A 16311-nucleotide genomic window follows, 5' to 3' on the forward strand; every position below is an offset into this window, starting at 1 on the left:
TGATTGGAGACGATCAAAGAAGTCCAGCGTTATTACGTATAGGCAGACAATGGCAAACCACCTCTGGCCCTCTCTTGCCTTGAAAACCCTGTGAAGTCCCCAGAAATCAGCTGATACTTGATAGGACTTTACATTGCCGATTTTGCAAAATGGAGCGTCGATGTAAGCTGTGCACCTTTGTTTGAAAATTAATGAGAAAAAAGAAGAAGGAAATATGTCTCTCATGATGAAACAGCCAATAAACTCCCTGCTTAGGAGTCCTGATTCAGTGGTACATTCAGTGTTTTGCACTAAGAAGGTCTCAGGTTCAATCTCTGAAATCTCTAAGTTAAACAATTTCAAGTAGCAAGTTGCAGCAGATGATAATGAACTTGATTGGTCGGTAATCCATCTTGATGTAAGGCAGTTAATTATGTTCTTTTCCCACTTCTTCTTCCAGGGAGGTGAAGAGGGACAGGTGCATAGGTCCTCTCTGTGAAATGCTTAAGGCAAATCAATCTGCAATCACGGAGTTTATCCTTCAAGGGTTTCCAGGCTCTCCACAGTCACAGAAGTATCTGTTTGCCCCTGTTCTGTTTATGTACATCCTCACCGTAGTTGGCAACATGCTGATCATTTTCATTATTGTCCATGATCAACGTTTGCATAATCCCATGTACTTCTTCCTGGGAAACTTCTCTTTCCTGGAGATCTGGTATGTGACCACCTTGTTACCCAAGATATTAGTTAACTTTCTGGCCAAGAGGAGGGCCATCTGTTTCTACTGTTGCATCACCCAAGCCTTTTTCCACTTCTTACTGGGAGCCACTGAATTCTTTCTGCTAGCTGCTATGTCCTTGGATCGCTACACGGCCATCTGCAAGCCTTTGCATTACAGCGTTATCATGAGCCGTAGGCTTTGCTTCCAGCTAGCAACGGGATCGTGGCTGGGAGGGTTTCTCACAGTCATTGTTCAGACCATCATGCTCTGCCAACTCCCATTCTGCGGTCCCAATCTGATTAACCATTTCTACTGTGATGTGACCCCAATCCTGAGCTTGGCGTGTGCTGACACACACCTCCTGGAACAGATTGTTTTGGTGGGATCTGCCCTGCTTCTCTTCACTTCCTTCTTATTCACCGCAATATCGTACTTCTTCATCATATTGACGATACTGCGCATCCCTTCCTCTTCAGGACGACAGAAGGCTTTCTCGACCTGTGCTGCCCACCTTACAGTTGTATCAATACAATATGGAACTGTGATGTTTATGTATGTGAAACCGAAGGCCAATGCCTCCCTTGAGGTGAACAAAGTGGTTGCTGTGTTGAATACGGTCATAACTCCTCTCCTCAATCCCTTTATCTACACTTTGAGGAACAAAGATGTCAAAGAAGCTTTGAAGAAAACTGCAAATATAAAATAAATATTTCACTTAGAGGCACTTTATAGGTGTGAAGCAACAGGAAAACGTTGTGTCTCTGTGTATCTGAAGGAGTGTGCTTGAACACAAAAGCTTATAAATGGAATAAAAATTAGAATAAAACTTAGTCTTTTTCGGTCTTAAAGGTTGGCACCTTTAAGACCAACAAAAACTAAGTTTTAGACTAATTTTTATTCAAGGTTTAAGCAAAGGATCTATCTTCCACACCAGAAAAGAATAAAGCCTCTTGATACATTGTGGGAGACTCAAAGACAACATTGTGATCTCTTATGTTGACTGGTTCTCATGATCTATGTTACCAAGTGTGGCAGCTCTCAGAACAGTATTATCTTAGGTATCTTCTGTTCCCGAGAGTCAGTGGAGTTTGAAAACACAACTGCAAAGGCTCAAACTGAAGTCAATCAATTTGCGAGGCCATTTGGCACAACTGTTATGAGAACATCCCTTCCCACTGTAATTTATAGCTATGGACTCCCAAGGAAATGGTCAGAGGAGAGGAGAGGAGAGGGAGAGGGAGATGGAGATGGAGATGGAGAGGGGAGGAGAGGGAGAGGACGGGAGAGGGAGAGGGGAGGAGAGGGAGAGGGAGAGGAGAGGAGAGGAGAGGGAGAGGGAGAGGGTGAGGGTGAGGAGAGGAGAGGAGAGGAGAGGAGAGTGGGAGGGAGAGGGAAAGGGGAGGGGAGGGGAGGGAGAGGGAGATGAGATAAAAGTTTCATTAGTGCCCTCTTCAACAATTATGCTCACATAATTTCCATTGTATGACATATTCAAAACATAAATGGTAGCATTATGGTGAAGGCGCCACAAGTTTCCCTGTGGAGTTTTGTTAGTTTGTGTCTATCAGATTGTCACATCTTTACCCCAGGGTTCTTTTCAATAGGCTTTTCCTAGCATTATATTAGTTATTTTAGGATTCTGGCAAATCTCCTAAGCTTATATTAAATGTTGTTTCGAATTGTTTTATTCCTCATTTTCTTTCTTTGCTGCTTTTTTCAATCCTCTGTATCTCTCTGGTTTATTGTTTGCAGAACTCACATTATTGTAAGCCATCTAAAGGTGGGGTATAAATATTTCCAAATACATAAATAAATAAATGAGGTTGCCTCAACAGTGTGTAGTTCTTCCATCTAATCACTGGCCCAGTAGGGGGTCTATTTAGAGATGGCAACTCATATGTCTCTGCAGTTGCTTCCATGTCCTTTCTAATCTGGGAAGCAACAGAAAATTAAGAAATGTGTGTCTTTCTGCTCATGGCTAAAACAGTTAGCAAGCAACATTGATGTCCAGAACTTGTGCCATTCCCAGAGCTGTGCGTTCAAACACTGAATATACATTTGAACATTTCAATAGGAGAAAAACACACACCTGACCACTGCTATCTTAGTCTCTTAATAAAAGCATAGCAATTTTTACAGAGGCATCCTGAAGCATATTTTCCTATTTGTATGTTAAAGGGAGAAACTGAATATTTGCATTATGCCAATCTTTTCTTTTATGCATGCTTTTGGATTTTGCATGCTTTTGGATTTAAGTTTTACTTTTTAATGGCCACCCATAGTATGGATGCATTTATTTAGTCATTAATAGCTGCTTCCAAAGGTCTTTAACATATATGTAGCATCTGGCACAAGCTAACCCATTCTTCGGACCACTAGTCAGATTGTGGGATTTCCTGTGCAAGTTTCTAGTCCTTAAGAAATCCTACAGGCAAACATAGGTGGAGACTGGAAGCAGGTAAAAGCATGGAGAAGAGATATGACATTGAAGAATGTGGGTGTCATTTATTTAGTTATTTATTTGTTTGTTTATTTTTGCTTTACATTACTGTGTTTATTTCATTTTGTGGCCGAAAAGGATTAGACTCTCAATGGTTATCAGCCATTGTTTGAGACAGGATCCTGGAAAAGATGGATCACAGGTTTGATTCAGCAGGCTCTCCTTATGATCTCAAAGTCCTTCCCCATATCAAATACTATGAATGTCCATTGTAAGAATATCATGCTATTAAACAAGCTCTGGTATCTTAAAAGGTTCTCATGAGGCAAATTGGCCTCATGAGAACCGAGAAAGTTCTCAAATCCCACGGAGAAGAGATGAAAAGAAAATGAAGCAACAACTCAGCTGGGTGAAGTTATTCTCAGACCACCGAGAATGGATATCTGTGTTCAAGAGAGATAAAGATAGAAAGAGAAAGAAGAACAGGAGAAAATAACAGAACAAAACCATTAGGCTCAAGATGTGATTGTTTCAGCTGATGAGATAATTCCTCTGTATACCAAGAAGTTCCTGCATCCTAAGACTTCTTGTTCACAGATTGTTTGAAATTATATTTCTTTTGACTTATTCAACATAGATAATTTCCTCCTGATTTACAAGCAATGGCAGAATGGTTGTTAAGGAAATTCAGTATTACTTTCACACCTTCCATTGCTGTTGTAGTAGAACTCACTACAGATAAATGCATAATTTAGCATCTGGTTGATGTTCTCCTCCATGGTTTCTGGAAGCTTTTAGCAAGTTCTTTTTTGCCTCACCATATAGATGTGGACTTCAAGGAAGTTTCTATTAATTTGTAGTTAGGACAACTGTCATCAAGTTAGAAGCATCACTTCCAAGGACAAGAAGCTGATCCACCAGATCTCACAAATGACAGTCCAATGTTGGCTTCAGTAGAGATCTCCCTATGATCACATCAGTAAGATGAGCTAGTTGTTAAGCAAATTCAGTATTACTTCTGCTCCTTCCATTGCCGATGTAGTAGAACTTACTCCTGCTAAAAGCATTGTTTAGCATCACAAATGTGGTAGAAATGTGGAAGGTTTTAGCAAGTTCCTTTTTGCTTCACCCTGTGACTGTGGACCTCCAAGAAGTTTTCTACTGATTTGCAGTTGGGACAACTGTTGTCCAGTTAGAAGCATCTCTTCCAAGGGCAAGAAGCTGATCCACCAGATCTCACAAATGACACTCCAGCTTTGGCTTCAGTAGGGATCTGCCTATGAGCACATCCGTAAGGTGAGCTAGTTCTTCCTAAACATTTATTGTGTTCAATGGGAGAGGCGGCTTCCAGTGATAGCCCGAAAGGCAAAGAACTTGACTGTGTCATGAGATACAATGTTGCTTTATCAGATATCCAAATTGGATGGCAGGAGGGAGAGAGTCAGGGTCTAGAGGCTGAGACCTTGCTTGATGCTCCCTCCCCACTCTTGGATTCAGAGGATGAATGCCTCTGCATGCAGAAGTTCTCTTTAGTCTCCATTGCTAGTAGGCACTGATAGAGCTATTCTCCTTGAATCTATCTAATCCAGGGAGGATAGCTCTATCAGTGGCTACTAGCAATGGAGACTAAAGAAAGCTTCTGCGTTTAGAGGCATTTTTTTTTAGAACTATCTATGCCTTTGGCCCTTGCTATATCCTCTGGCAGTGAATTCCATCGCAAAGAGAGCTGGTTTGGTGTAATGGTTAAGTGCATGGACTCTTGTATTGGAGAACCGGGTTTGATTCCCCACTCCTTCACCTGCACCTGCTGGAATGGCTTTGGGTTAGCCATAGCTCTGGCAGAGGTTGTCCTTGAAAGGGCAGCTGCTGTGAGAGTCCTCTCAGCCCCATCCACCTCACAGGGTGTCTGTTGTGGGGGGAGAAGATAAAGGAGATTGTAAGCTGCTCTGAGTCTCTGATTCAGAGAGAAGGGCAGGGTATAAATCTGCAATTCTTCTTCTTCTTCTTAATTGCTTGCTGTGTAAAGCAGTGTTTCCCTTTCTCTTTCCTGTATCCACTGCCCATCAGCTTCACTGGATGCCCTCAAGTTCTAATATTTTGGGAGAGAATTTTATGTTTGTCAACTCTCTTCACACCGTGCATAGTTTTATCAACCTCAATTATGTCCCCTTTTATTCTGTTGTCTCTTTTCAAGACTGAAAACTCTCAGCCACTTCACCCTTTCCTCATAGGACTGGTGCTCCATCTCCCCAAGCAGGAAAGAAAAAGAAAAAATATTCCTTTATTTCTATTATTTTATACTTTTTGCTCCCAGACCTGTGTAAACAAACAACTTCACTAAATCAATAGTGCAGAATAATACAACCCAATAATATAAAAGATAACCAAACATCCAGAAATACTAGGTAAAAAGTATAAAATATTCAGCAGTTAGCATCTTGCTCAAAGACATGTCACCGCAAAGTTCATGGGGGGATGGAGGGCCAGATACAAAGCAATCTTCAATGGGGCTCCAGTGTTCTAAGAGGACTGATTTTAGTGAATGGTGCATTGAACCATTATAGAATTGCATTGGTACTTGATCTCAAGCTAAGCTACTTTGCCATGTTTTTGTGAGGATAAAATAGAGGAAAGGTGAATGTTGTGTGCCGTGAAAAACTCTTCAGAAGAAGGGCAAGATAAATATGAAATAAGTAGATATAGTATTTCTTTATTATTCAATTCAGACCTCATTCAGTTATAGGTATGCACTCAGGTTTTTTTTTTTTTTTGAGCAGGAACACACAGGAATGCAGTTCCGGCTGACTTGGTGTCAGAGGGTGTGGCCTAATATTCAAATGAGTTCCTGCTGGGCTTTTCCTACAAAAAAAGCCCTATGTGCACTTAAGAAGGCCCAAGCATCTTGTCAATTTTCCTATACCAGATTCTTTAACTCCTGCAGATTCACCAGCTTGTTCAGGATGCTCTGGTCAGGTCTCATTCAGACACAAGGAAACTAGACACCTCTGGCTTCTTAAGAGCCTAGCTATAATTAAATCAGACCTGACTGGCGTCACCTGCAACAAGTTGATCAAAGCGCTTCAAACGGATGACATCTGCAAAAGTGTATGTGCATCACAACTGAGTTCAATCAGTTCAAGGGGAGGGACGGTGGCTCAGTGGTAGAACATCTGCATGGTAAGCAGAAGGTCCCAGGTTCTATCCCCGGCATCTCCAACTAAAAAGGGTCCAGGCAAATAGGTGTGAAAAACCTCAGCTTGAGATCCTGGAGAGCCGCTGCTAGTCAGGTGAGGGATGGTGGCTCAGTGGTAGAACATCTGCTTGGTAAGCAGAAGGTCCCAGGTTCCATCCCCAGCATCCCCCAACTAAAAAGAGTCCAGGCAAATAGGTGTGAAAAACCTCAGCTTGAGACCCTGGAGAGCCACTGCCAGTCAGGTGAGGGACGGTGGCTCAGTGGTAGAGCATCTGCATGGTCAGCAGAAGGTCCCAGGTTCAATCCCCGGCATCTCCAACTAAAAAGGGTCCAGGCAGGTAGGCATGAAAAACCTCAGCTTGAGCCCCTGGAGAGCCGATGCCAGTCTGAGTAGACAAGACTGACTTGGATGGACCGAGGGTCTGATTCAGTAGAAGGCAGCTTTATATGTTCATATATATATGTTCAATCCCTCATTTAAAAAGCATCTAAACTAACTGCAACCTCACACAATTATAAATTGTGTTAATTTATGCAAATAGAGCTGATTTCTTCCCTGTTGCAAAACTGGAATTATTTTGGTCAGAACTCGGGAGTTTTCATTTAATGTCAGGAGTGAATATATGTTTCCTCTTTCATTTATTTTATAGCCTCTTACATTATTTTTTTTGTCCGTCATTTTGGTTTTCCACATTTTGCCATTGGGTTTATCCAAGGTTTGTAATACATATGCTAGCTGTATCCAGGCCTCCAATTCAGGGGGAGCTCACAGGAGCACAGCTCCTGAACCTTTCTGAGAGTTCCACCTCCTCCTTCTGAGAGTTCCATCTCCTTGTCCATTGAATAGTATGTGCAGCTGCATAACAATCCCTGGATGAGCTCCACCACCTATTTTTTGACAAAACGACCCCTGGCTGTATCATATGTATTTCTACATATGTATGTGTTTAGAAGTACATTGCAGTTATTTACACACAACATGTTATTTATTTATTTCTGAACATTGATATCCCACTCCTCCTGAAACTGAATTATGCTGACTAATTCACAAATAACTGGGAAAAACTGCATTACTTTTGCAGGAACAATTTAGTGCAGGAAAAAGAAAAAGTGCCGCAAAAAAGAAAATAGTGAAAAAGGAAATACAGGAGGCGCAAAAGAGAAACTGAGATTTTTCAAGCAATGCAGGCAGGTATCAGGAATTGCAAATTATCTCTATTTGTTCTGGAAAACTGAAGCCTCTTCATCAGAGATAACCTTCAATGGCATTATAAAGGTTCATTGTCTTTTTCTTTCTCCTCAGAACCACAAATAGAGCTAGCTGCCACTAACCAATCACTGGTGAAAGAGTTTATCTTCCTATCTTTCCCCATACGCCGCGACATGCAGATAATCTCCTTTCTGGTCCTGATTCTCACATATCTCCTCACCCTCACGGGAAATGTGGTCATCCTTTCCCTTATATGGACCAATCAAAGTCTTCACACTCCGATGTATTTCTTCCTCAGCAACTTGTCTTTCCTGGACATCCTCTTCACCACAGTGATTGCTCCCAAAATGCTCTCCAATCTTCTGGCTGAAAAGAAAACAATTTCCTTGCACGGTTGCTTTGCCCAAATTTATTTATATTTCTTCCTGGGGACTGTGGAGTTCATCCTTCTATCTGTCATGTCTTTTGATCGTTATGTGGCCATATGCAACCCACTGAGGTACACTGTAATAATGAATGGGCGAGTCTGCTTTTTGATGGTTTTGGGATGTTGGGTGGGAGCCTTTCTGTCAGTCTTTTGTCCTGCAGTTCTTCTCTTCAGACTTCCCTATTGTCGGCAAACTATCAACCACTTCTTTTGTGACATTGCACCATTGTTGGATGTGGCTTGTTTTGACACCCACTTCATAGAACTCCTTAGTTTCTTCATGTCTTCCTTAGTGGTCCTCAGTTCCTTGATGCTCACGGTGGTATCTTACACTTACATCATCTCTACCATCCTCAAAATCCCTTCTGGAAAAGGGAGGCAGAAGGCCTTTTCTACTTGTGCCTCTCACATCACTGTGGTCACCATTGCTTATGGAAGTTCTATCTTCATGTATGTCCGTCCAAATCAAAGCAGCTCTCTAGCCTTTGATAAGGTCGCTGCTATCCTGACAACAGTGGTGACCCCTCTTCTGAATCCCTTTATATATAGTCTCCGGAATGAGAAAGTGAAAGAAGTTTTCAAGGAGGCACTAGAAAGGAAATTTCTTCATAAGCATGATATTGCTTGATTCCAATGGGGCACCAATATCTGTTTTAAAAAGAATAACAATTGGACATCTTCTTGAGTCCTGACTCCTTTGGAGCCCAGCAGCTTCTCCTATTCCCTTCCCATACATTCAATTATGAAACTCAATATCATCAGTAAAAACACATTGTATTGTCAAGAGCATGGATAAGAATATCCTTGGTTAGAGGATCTCCCTTCCATCCGAGTTCCAATCTAAAACTTTAAGTAGATAAGATATGGGAGATTAATGTTGCATTAAAAAAAAATCTCTCCTAAGGCTATTCTCTGTCAATGAATTCTGCCCATGGAAGCTTTGCATTTAATTATATATATATGGGGCAACAGTGGGAGGGCTTTTGGAATTGTGGCCCTGCTGGAGTTCTGCCTAATTACAAGACTAGCAAGACTATGAGTAAGTATTTATTGTGATGGTTCAGTTTGTATCTACTCATTCAGGACCCTTGCCAAATGGATGAACCTGTCTTTCCTGTTTATTCTATTTTCTTTCAGAGAGCTACCATAGGCCCAAGGGGGGAAGACCATGCGGCGGGGGGGGGGGGGGGCGGCTTAGCATGCTTAATCTCAATTCGACTGTTCTCTTTTGGTAGTGAACAATTTGATTAGTGCCTTCCCTTTTAAAGTCGGATGATGGTCAACTTTTTTTCTGTTTACATTCCCACCCCCCACCCCCAATCCACTTCTAGTCCAGAGATGAGATTGTCTGGCCAAAATTGTTGATGACTTGCAAGCCCGTTTTCTAGACACCCCTTTGGTATTAGTGAGGGACTTCAATGCAAGGATTGGCAGTGATGATTATATATTATTTCTCTAAATCACTAGGCTCGGTGACAAATTTCTTAGCCCTGCTTGACATAATAGAAAATCTAAGGATCGCTTAATAATATATCTAATTGAAAATCTTTGTCCACATCTGGAAACCATTTGCAGTGCAAAATGCAATTCACATTTCTTCTCTTTTCATTTTGTCATCACTGCAGCATCACTACGTTTAGTTTAACGCCTCACACGAACTTGCTAACATTCATTTCTAAGGGCAGACATCGTATGCGTGCATTAAAGTTCATCAAGTTGCTTCTGACTTAGGATGACCCTGTGAATCCATGACCTCCAAAGTGTCCTATCATTAACCTGTAAATGTCCTATCATTAGCCTGTACACAGGGCTGGCCCTTTCACTAGGCAGCCCAGGGTACAGCTACAAGCCCTCGGAGGGCACTAGAATGGCCCTCTCACCTGCCCTCACCTCCGTGGCAAGGGAAATACTGGCAAAAGTGGCTGTGGGGGAGCAGTGCGCTCATTCTGCCGGCTGCATCAGATGTACACCACTCTGCGCATCACACACACGTCAGACGCAGGGGAGCTAGGGCAGCTTCACAGCACGCTCCGCAGTGAAGGTGCACGGCTGGTCCCCACTGCTTTCGAAGGGGGCGTGGCACCCTGCCTAGGATGCTGTTCCGCCTTGAGCTGCTGCGGCCTGTAAACTGATGAAGGGGAGAGGATGGCAAAAGGTGCAGAGTGGGTGGAACGATTTTAATGTGGGTAGGGTTGTGACCTTTGAGGGGTGGCAAAAAGGGTGGGTGGGGGATATCCATGGGAACCTGGATTATCTTTGACTTAGAAGTGAAACAAGGGAAAGATTGACACAAAAGCACTCTCAGTAAACCCATAGAAACAGTGACCAGAAAGCGAACTGAGCTAGAGTATCTGCTTGGTAAGCAGAAGGTCCCAGGTTCAATCCCCGGCATCTCCAACTAAAAAGGGTCCAGGCAAGTAGGCGTGAAAAACCTCAGCTTGAGGCCCTGGAGAGCCGCTCCAGTCAGGTGAGGGACGGTGGCTCAGTGGTAGAGCATCTGCTTGGGAAGCAGAAGGTCCCAGGTTCAATCCCCAGCATCTCCAACTAAAAAGGGTCCAGGCAAATAGGTGTGAAAAACCTCAGCTTGAGGCCCTGGAGAGCCGCTGCCAGTCTGAGTAGACAAGACTGACTTTGATATACCGAGGGTCTGCTTCAGTAGAAGGCAGCTTCATATGTTCATGTTCATGAGCACTGAAGGGAGGAAAATCAACACAGAATGCAAAAGAAAACCTGACGAACATGCACAATGAAAGTGAGGGGAAACCTCAGTGCATAACAGGTCTTAATTGGATTAGCCAATACTAGGCACAAAAGAGATTTCACATTGCATAAAAGAATTCTAAGCAAAAGAAGACACTCTACTACATTTCAGGATTTCATTCTATACATGCTCAGAATAAGGAATATTAGGGGCATTGGGCTATGGTGACTTTCATCAATGCTGCCCCCAGTTCCAAAACAGGAGCCCAAAATAACCTCCTCATCTCTTGGTTACATCATTGTACTGTTTGAATTGTGGTCTCAGGCTGAGCCAATTGTCTGAACTATGGCCCTTTGTTTTAATCTCTCTGTTTTATATTTACAAGATAGTTTAATTTTGTTGATGCGCTTTATTTATTGCTATTGTAATGCTCTCAGTGCCGTAAGCCACCCTGAGCCCACCTTGCGGGGTAGGGCGGGATCTAAATCGCAAATTAAATTATAATTAAATTCAATAGTACAACATGAGTTTGGGAGGATTCTGTGTCACTTGGCCCTTTTTTTGAGCCATGATATTTCCCCCTCATGAAACAGAAATAAGGACTTTTGCTCTATTGATTTTGTAGTAGAACACATCTTTTCCAGAAGCATTTGCCATCTGCACCTGAGATTTCATCTCCCTGGTGGAATGATTTTTTTAAAAAAAGACTGAACATATTAATGCTTGTCATTTAAAAGGATAAAAAGGTATCCTTCAGAGCCTGTGAAAGCACCTGTAGCTTTATTATGTGGTAAAGGTAAAGGTAGTCCCCTGTGCAAGCACCAGTCATTTCCGATTCTGGGGTGATGTCGCATCACAATGTTTTCATGGCAGACTTTTTACGGGGTGGTTTGCCATTGCCTTCCCCAATCATCTACACTTTCCCCCCAGCAAGCTGGGGACTCATTTTACTGACTTTGGAAGGATGAAAGGCTGAATCAACCTTGAGCCGGCAACCTGAACCCAGCTTCCACCAGGATCAAACTTAGATCATGAGCAGAGAGCTTGGACTGCAGTACTGCAGCTGCACCATGGGGCTCTTTCATTAGGTGCTACAAACAGACAAATCCAGAAGCAGATAAAGTGACACAAATAAATTCAAATATCTTTGTAAAATTTCTGTGCTTACGCAGAAGGAGAGATGGGTGCTTTTTATTGGCTTTGGCTGATCTCCCTGTCTATCATTGTCTTCTGCTAAGTGATACATTCTAGAAAGGATTTTCCTCATTCTTTTAGTAAATATCTTAGATAGCATATGAAAATTAATTTTGAGAAAATGAAGAAGACGCCTACTCCAGGAAACAATCCAGAAACTTAAGCATGTGAGTACTGATCTTGCATTAACTTTCTCCCAAATTGCCAGGGCTTTGTAGTTTAAAATTATAGGTGATGCACCATTTTTCACAATTTAAAGAAATGGGGCATATTGGGCTATTTTTTTTTTTGCTTTTACATTGAAAGCTGCAAACTAGAATTTTGTTTTAAAGGTTTCGAACATCAATTTAAGGAACCTCCCCCCCCCTTTACAAAAATGCAATCGCGATTCTCATTTATCAGTTGAAAAATATATGAAGTCAATAATATCATTTTTTTTAAGGCTAGGGTAAAATAGTGTGTAAAGGAATGGTTTTGATCATATAATCACTTAGGGAGCTATACTGTTATCTTTCAAGCATACTTGTGGAAACTAATAGAAAGGAGTGGATAATATGTTCTATTGAGACAGTTTGCCGTAGTGGTTAACTGCGTGGACTCCTATCTGGGAGAACTGGATTTGATTCCCCACTCCTCCAGCTGCTGAAATGGCCTTGGGTCAGCCATAGACCTTGTAGGAGTTGTCCTTAAAAGGGCAGCTGCTGTAAGAGCCCTCTCAGCCCCACCCACCTCACAGGGTGTCTGTTGTGGAGGAGGAAGATAAAGGAGATTATGAACCTCTCTGAGTGGAGGGCGGAATATAAATCCAATGTCTTCTTCTTGATACTTTCTGCTGCTAACCAAAAGCTTCCATGAAGCCAGATGTCAGCAGATAGAATGATCAACAAGACTGAGGGTCCCCAGGTGAGGCTTGTTGGCTCCATGACACCCACTGACACCTTTCCTGGTGCCCAACAAGGGCCTGGATGTGGCTTTTTTTCTAGCAAAGTTTCTGATTTTGCATTGTGTGGCTGCCTCCATGAAAATAATTTTGTTTCGGCGTCAGCTGCCACTACACTGTTGGTTTTGTTCTCTCTCATTCTTTTTTCACCCTCTTGACTCTTGTACCTGTTTGGTGTAGTGATTAAATGTGTGGACTCTTATCTGGGAGAACCAGCTTTGATTCCCCACTCCTCCACTTGCAGCTGCTGGAAGGTCCGGCCCTTACCCAGCCGAATCTGCCTGCAGTAATTGAGGCTGGGGGCCGCCTTTGCCCCGCCCGGAAGGAGGAGGGAGCAGGATCACCCGATATACGGGTGTTTTGCTGGGGCGGGGAATCGGGGCTTTATAAGCCTCGGTTTCCCGCCCTCCAACTCACGCAGTTCGGTTTGGGCTCTCTGGATGAGAGCCTCGTGCGTCCGGAGCGTCGCCTGAGCGGTTGGTCGGCTGGTCCCTGCGGTCCTTCCCGGGTCGGTCTGCGCGTGAACAGCTGATCGGCGCGGCAGAGCTGATTATTTCTGGGAGCGAGGGACCGGCGTTGGAGCGTGTTGAGCCTCGGCGGCTTCGGCGGCTTCTTCCACGCTCCGGCGGCGCGTGCGGCCAGCTGATTTGCGCTGCGAGGCTGAGTTTTGCGCAGCGTCTTCGGGGGCCTGGGAGGTCTGGGCCAGGGGGAAGCTTGCGTTGTGAGCCCTTCGGGCTGTGGGCTGTGGGTGCGCGGGCGATAGCCGGAGCGGGGCTGTGTGGGTGAAAGTCTTGGGGGCCAGGTAGAGGCCCGAGTAGTGGCCGGCGGGGCGCTGGGGCTTTGCAGGGCTGGGCTTCGGGCCGGCCACGCTGCCCGGTAAGGAGCGCAGCGTTCTTTCCATTGGTGGTCGCAAGCGCTGGGCCAGTAATACGCAGCTGCCTTGTGGTGGGGGCCTGTAGAAAAGGGTGCCTGCTGCTTATTGGGGGGCCTTTCTCACTCAGAGTTGAGTGGGTGAAGCACCCGGCCTCCCAGTTGTTAAGCCCTTTAAGTAGGTAGAACCATAACCCCCCCCCCCCCAATTTTCTTTAGTCCCTGGCCACGTGAGTTGAGCCTGCTGGGCTAGTGGTTGGGGTGGACCTCCTCCGGTGTGCAGTGGGCTTTTCCTCCAGTCTAGCCCTTCTTTCTACACATTCTTTGTAAGGGAGTGCTGTGGGTGAACCCTGGAGGTGGGTTGCAGTCGTTCCTAGGAGAGGGACAGTGGCTCAGTGGTAGAGCATCTGCTTGGTAAGCGGAAGGTCCCAGGTTCAACCCCCGACATTTCCATCTATATCATAAAAAAAAAAAAAAAAAGGGGGTGGGGTCCAGGCTAGTAGGAGTGAAAGAGCCTCGGCTTTAGACCTTGGAGTGCCGCTGCCTGTCCGAGTAGTCAATACTGTCTTTGGCCTGTGCCATAGTAGCATTCAAGATGGCTCCCAAAAAAGGTCAGGGTAAATCAAAAGGTAAACAGCCCGCCCGCCCACCTCGTGGGCGGGGCCAGCAGCAGCCTCCGGTGGAAGAACGGGCCGAAAGTGAGCAGGTGCGGATGGCCATTATGGGTCAGTTGGACGCCCTAGAGCAGGAGAGAGTCGCTAGGGGCGCCCCCATTTGGGAGGGACGCCGCCGGGCCTCCGGTCGGTCGGCCAGATTGACATTTGAGACGGAATTGCTCGCGCGTCTTTCTGCTTTACAGGGTGGGCCAGCGGAGACTGAAGCACCACTGGAACCGGACCAGGAGGAGGATCCGGAGGAGGGCCCATCGGGTGTGGCGCCGAGCGGCGGTGCGCAGGGCAGCAGTGAGCTTCGCACCCCGGGTGACGCTGGGGTCTTCACGGGTGATGGTGGTAAGCCCTTTTGTCAGCCAAGTTATGGGTGGCCGTGGGGCCCCATTCAACCCCCCCCCCACAGCCAGCGCAGGGTGGGGCATTTTGGGGTGTGGGGCAGCTAGGAGTCAGTGAGCAGTTGGGTCCTGTCCAGCCGTGGGCTTGGGGGTTTCACACACCCAGCCCGCTGCCCAACTCCGTCATTCTTCCAGTTGGCCAGCAGGTAGGCGCCATCGCGCCACCTGCGGTTTCTACCCCCCCGTCCACACCTGGCATTCTGCCGTGGGGTGGTCAGCAGTTGGCTCAGATGCAAGGGGCTTGGCCAGGGGCTCAGGGTAGCGGGTGGTTTTACCCGCCTAACCCTTATGCCAGCATTCCCTTTCATGTTCTTCCATATGGGGATACCTCCTTACCCCTGGGTGACCATTTGACTGTCGCTACGCGGGAGAAAATTCTCCGCGGCGAATTTGTGGATGTCTTCAGCCTCCTATTCAGAGAGCTCGAAAAGAAGAGTAAGGACGAGCTCGATGATAAGGAGAAGGAGAAACTGAAGAGGAGGAAAGTAGATAGATCTTGGGCGAACTGGTTGCCGGGATTTCTGATCTATGCGGGAGTCATTGCAAGGGCGCAGCCGGCCAGGGCGGCCGCCCTCTTTCAATATATTGACATTGTGTATCGGGCGTATACGGACTTCGCTGGTGCAGCTTGGCTGCAGTATGACGAAGCTTTCCGGATGCGGGCCGCAGTTAATCCTGGTATGCCGTGGGACCAAATAAACCAGCAGCTGTGGTTGCAGCTGATGTCCCCGGCGAAACCAAATGCCGGGGACAGGTCCGATAGCGGCCATTTAGTGCTTAGGGGGCAGCAGCAGCAACAGTCTTCTACAGGGGCCCGCGTCACCGCGGGCCAGTCGGTTCAAACCCGGTTGCTTTGCTGGGAGTTCGCATCCAAAGGTGCGTGTCCCAGGAAGCCCTGTAAGTTCCGGCATGAGTGCCCCCTCTGCGGCGGACCCCACGCAATGTCGGCCTGTAGCAGATCTAAGTTTAAGCCGGGCAGCAAGCGCCCTGGGGGTGGTGGGGGCGGGCAGAACCCTCCTGGAAAAGGGGCCCAGCCCCATCCGCCTGACGGCTCTCAATGAGTGGCTGAGCTTATACCCGTGCGCGGCCGATGCTCAGTATTTGCGCGACGGGTTTAGCTTTGGTTTTCGGATTCCCTATCAGGGGCCTAGGGCCCCTTTTTTGGCTACCAACCTGCGTTCTGTTGTTGGACTTGAGCAAGTGGTACGGGAAAAAATAGCCAAAGAATGTAGGGAAGGAAGGGTCCTAGGACCTTTTGATGCACCACCTGTTCCCACGTTGAGGGTATCGCCCTTGGGGGTGGTTCCCAAGAAGGTGGCTGGGGAATACCGTATTATTCACCACCTTTCGTACCCCAGGGGAGCATCGGTAAACGATGCTATCCCCGAGGAATTATGCTCGGTGCGTTATACCTCCTTTGACCAGGCGGTCAAAGTGGTGCGCTCCTGTGGGATCGGTGCAGAGATGGCGAAGTGCGACATTAAGTCCGCTTTTCGCCTCTTGCCTGTTCACCCCAGGGACTTCGAGCTACTGGGGTTTTGTTTTGATGGAAAATTTTATATGGATAGGG

At 45.8% G+C, this 16311-nt stretch overlaps 2 protein-coding genes across 2 annotated transcripts; both read left to right on the top strand.

The window, feature by feature from the left end:
- The first annotated feature begins 479 nt into the window (after window positions 1-479).
- LOC132582964 (olfactory receptor 6X1-like) lies at window positions 480-1406 on the top strand. The gene has a single exon (XM_060254629.1). It carries the CDS (start codon window positions 480-482, stop codon window positions 1404-1406), a length of 927 nt encoding a protein of 308 aa, XP_060110612.1.
- Window positions 1407-7515: 6109 nt separating this feature from the next.
- On the top strand, window positions 7516-8598 carry LOC132582965 (olfactory receptor 6M1-like). Its single transcript, XM_060254630.1, has 2 exons — window positions 7516-7525; window positions 7637-8598. The coding sequence occupies exons 1-2, from the start codon at window positions 7516-7518 to the stop codon at window positions 8596-8598; spliced, it is 972 nt and encodes a 323-aa protein (XP_060110613.1).
- Window positions 8599-16311: the final 7713 nt, after the last annotated feature.

Source organism: Heteronotia binoei, chromosome 15, assembly GCF_032191835.1.
Source record: "Heteronotia binoei isolate CCM8104 ecotype False Entrance Well chromosome 15, APGP_CSIRO_Hbin_v1, whole genome shotgun sequence".
NCBI lineage: Eukaryota > Metazoa > Chordata > Lepidosauria > Squamata > Gekkonidae > Heteronotia > Heteronotia binoei.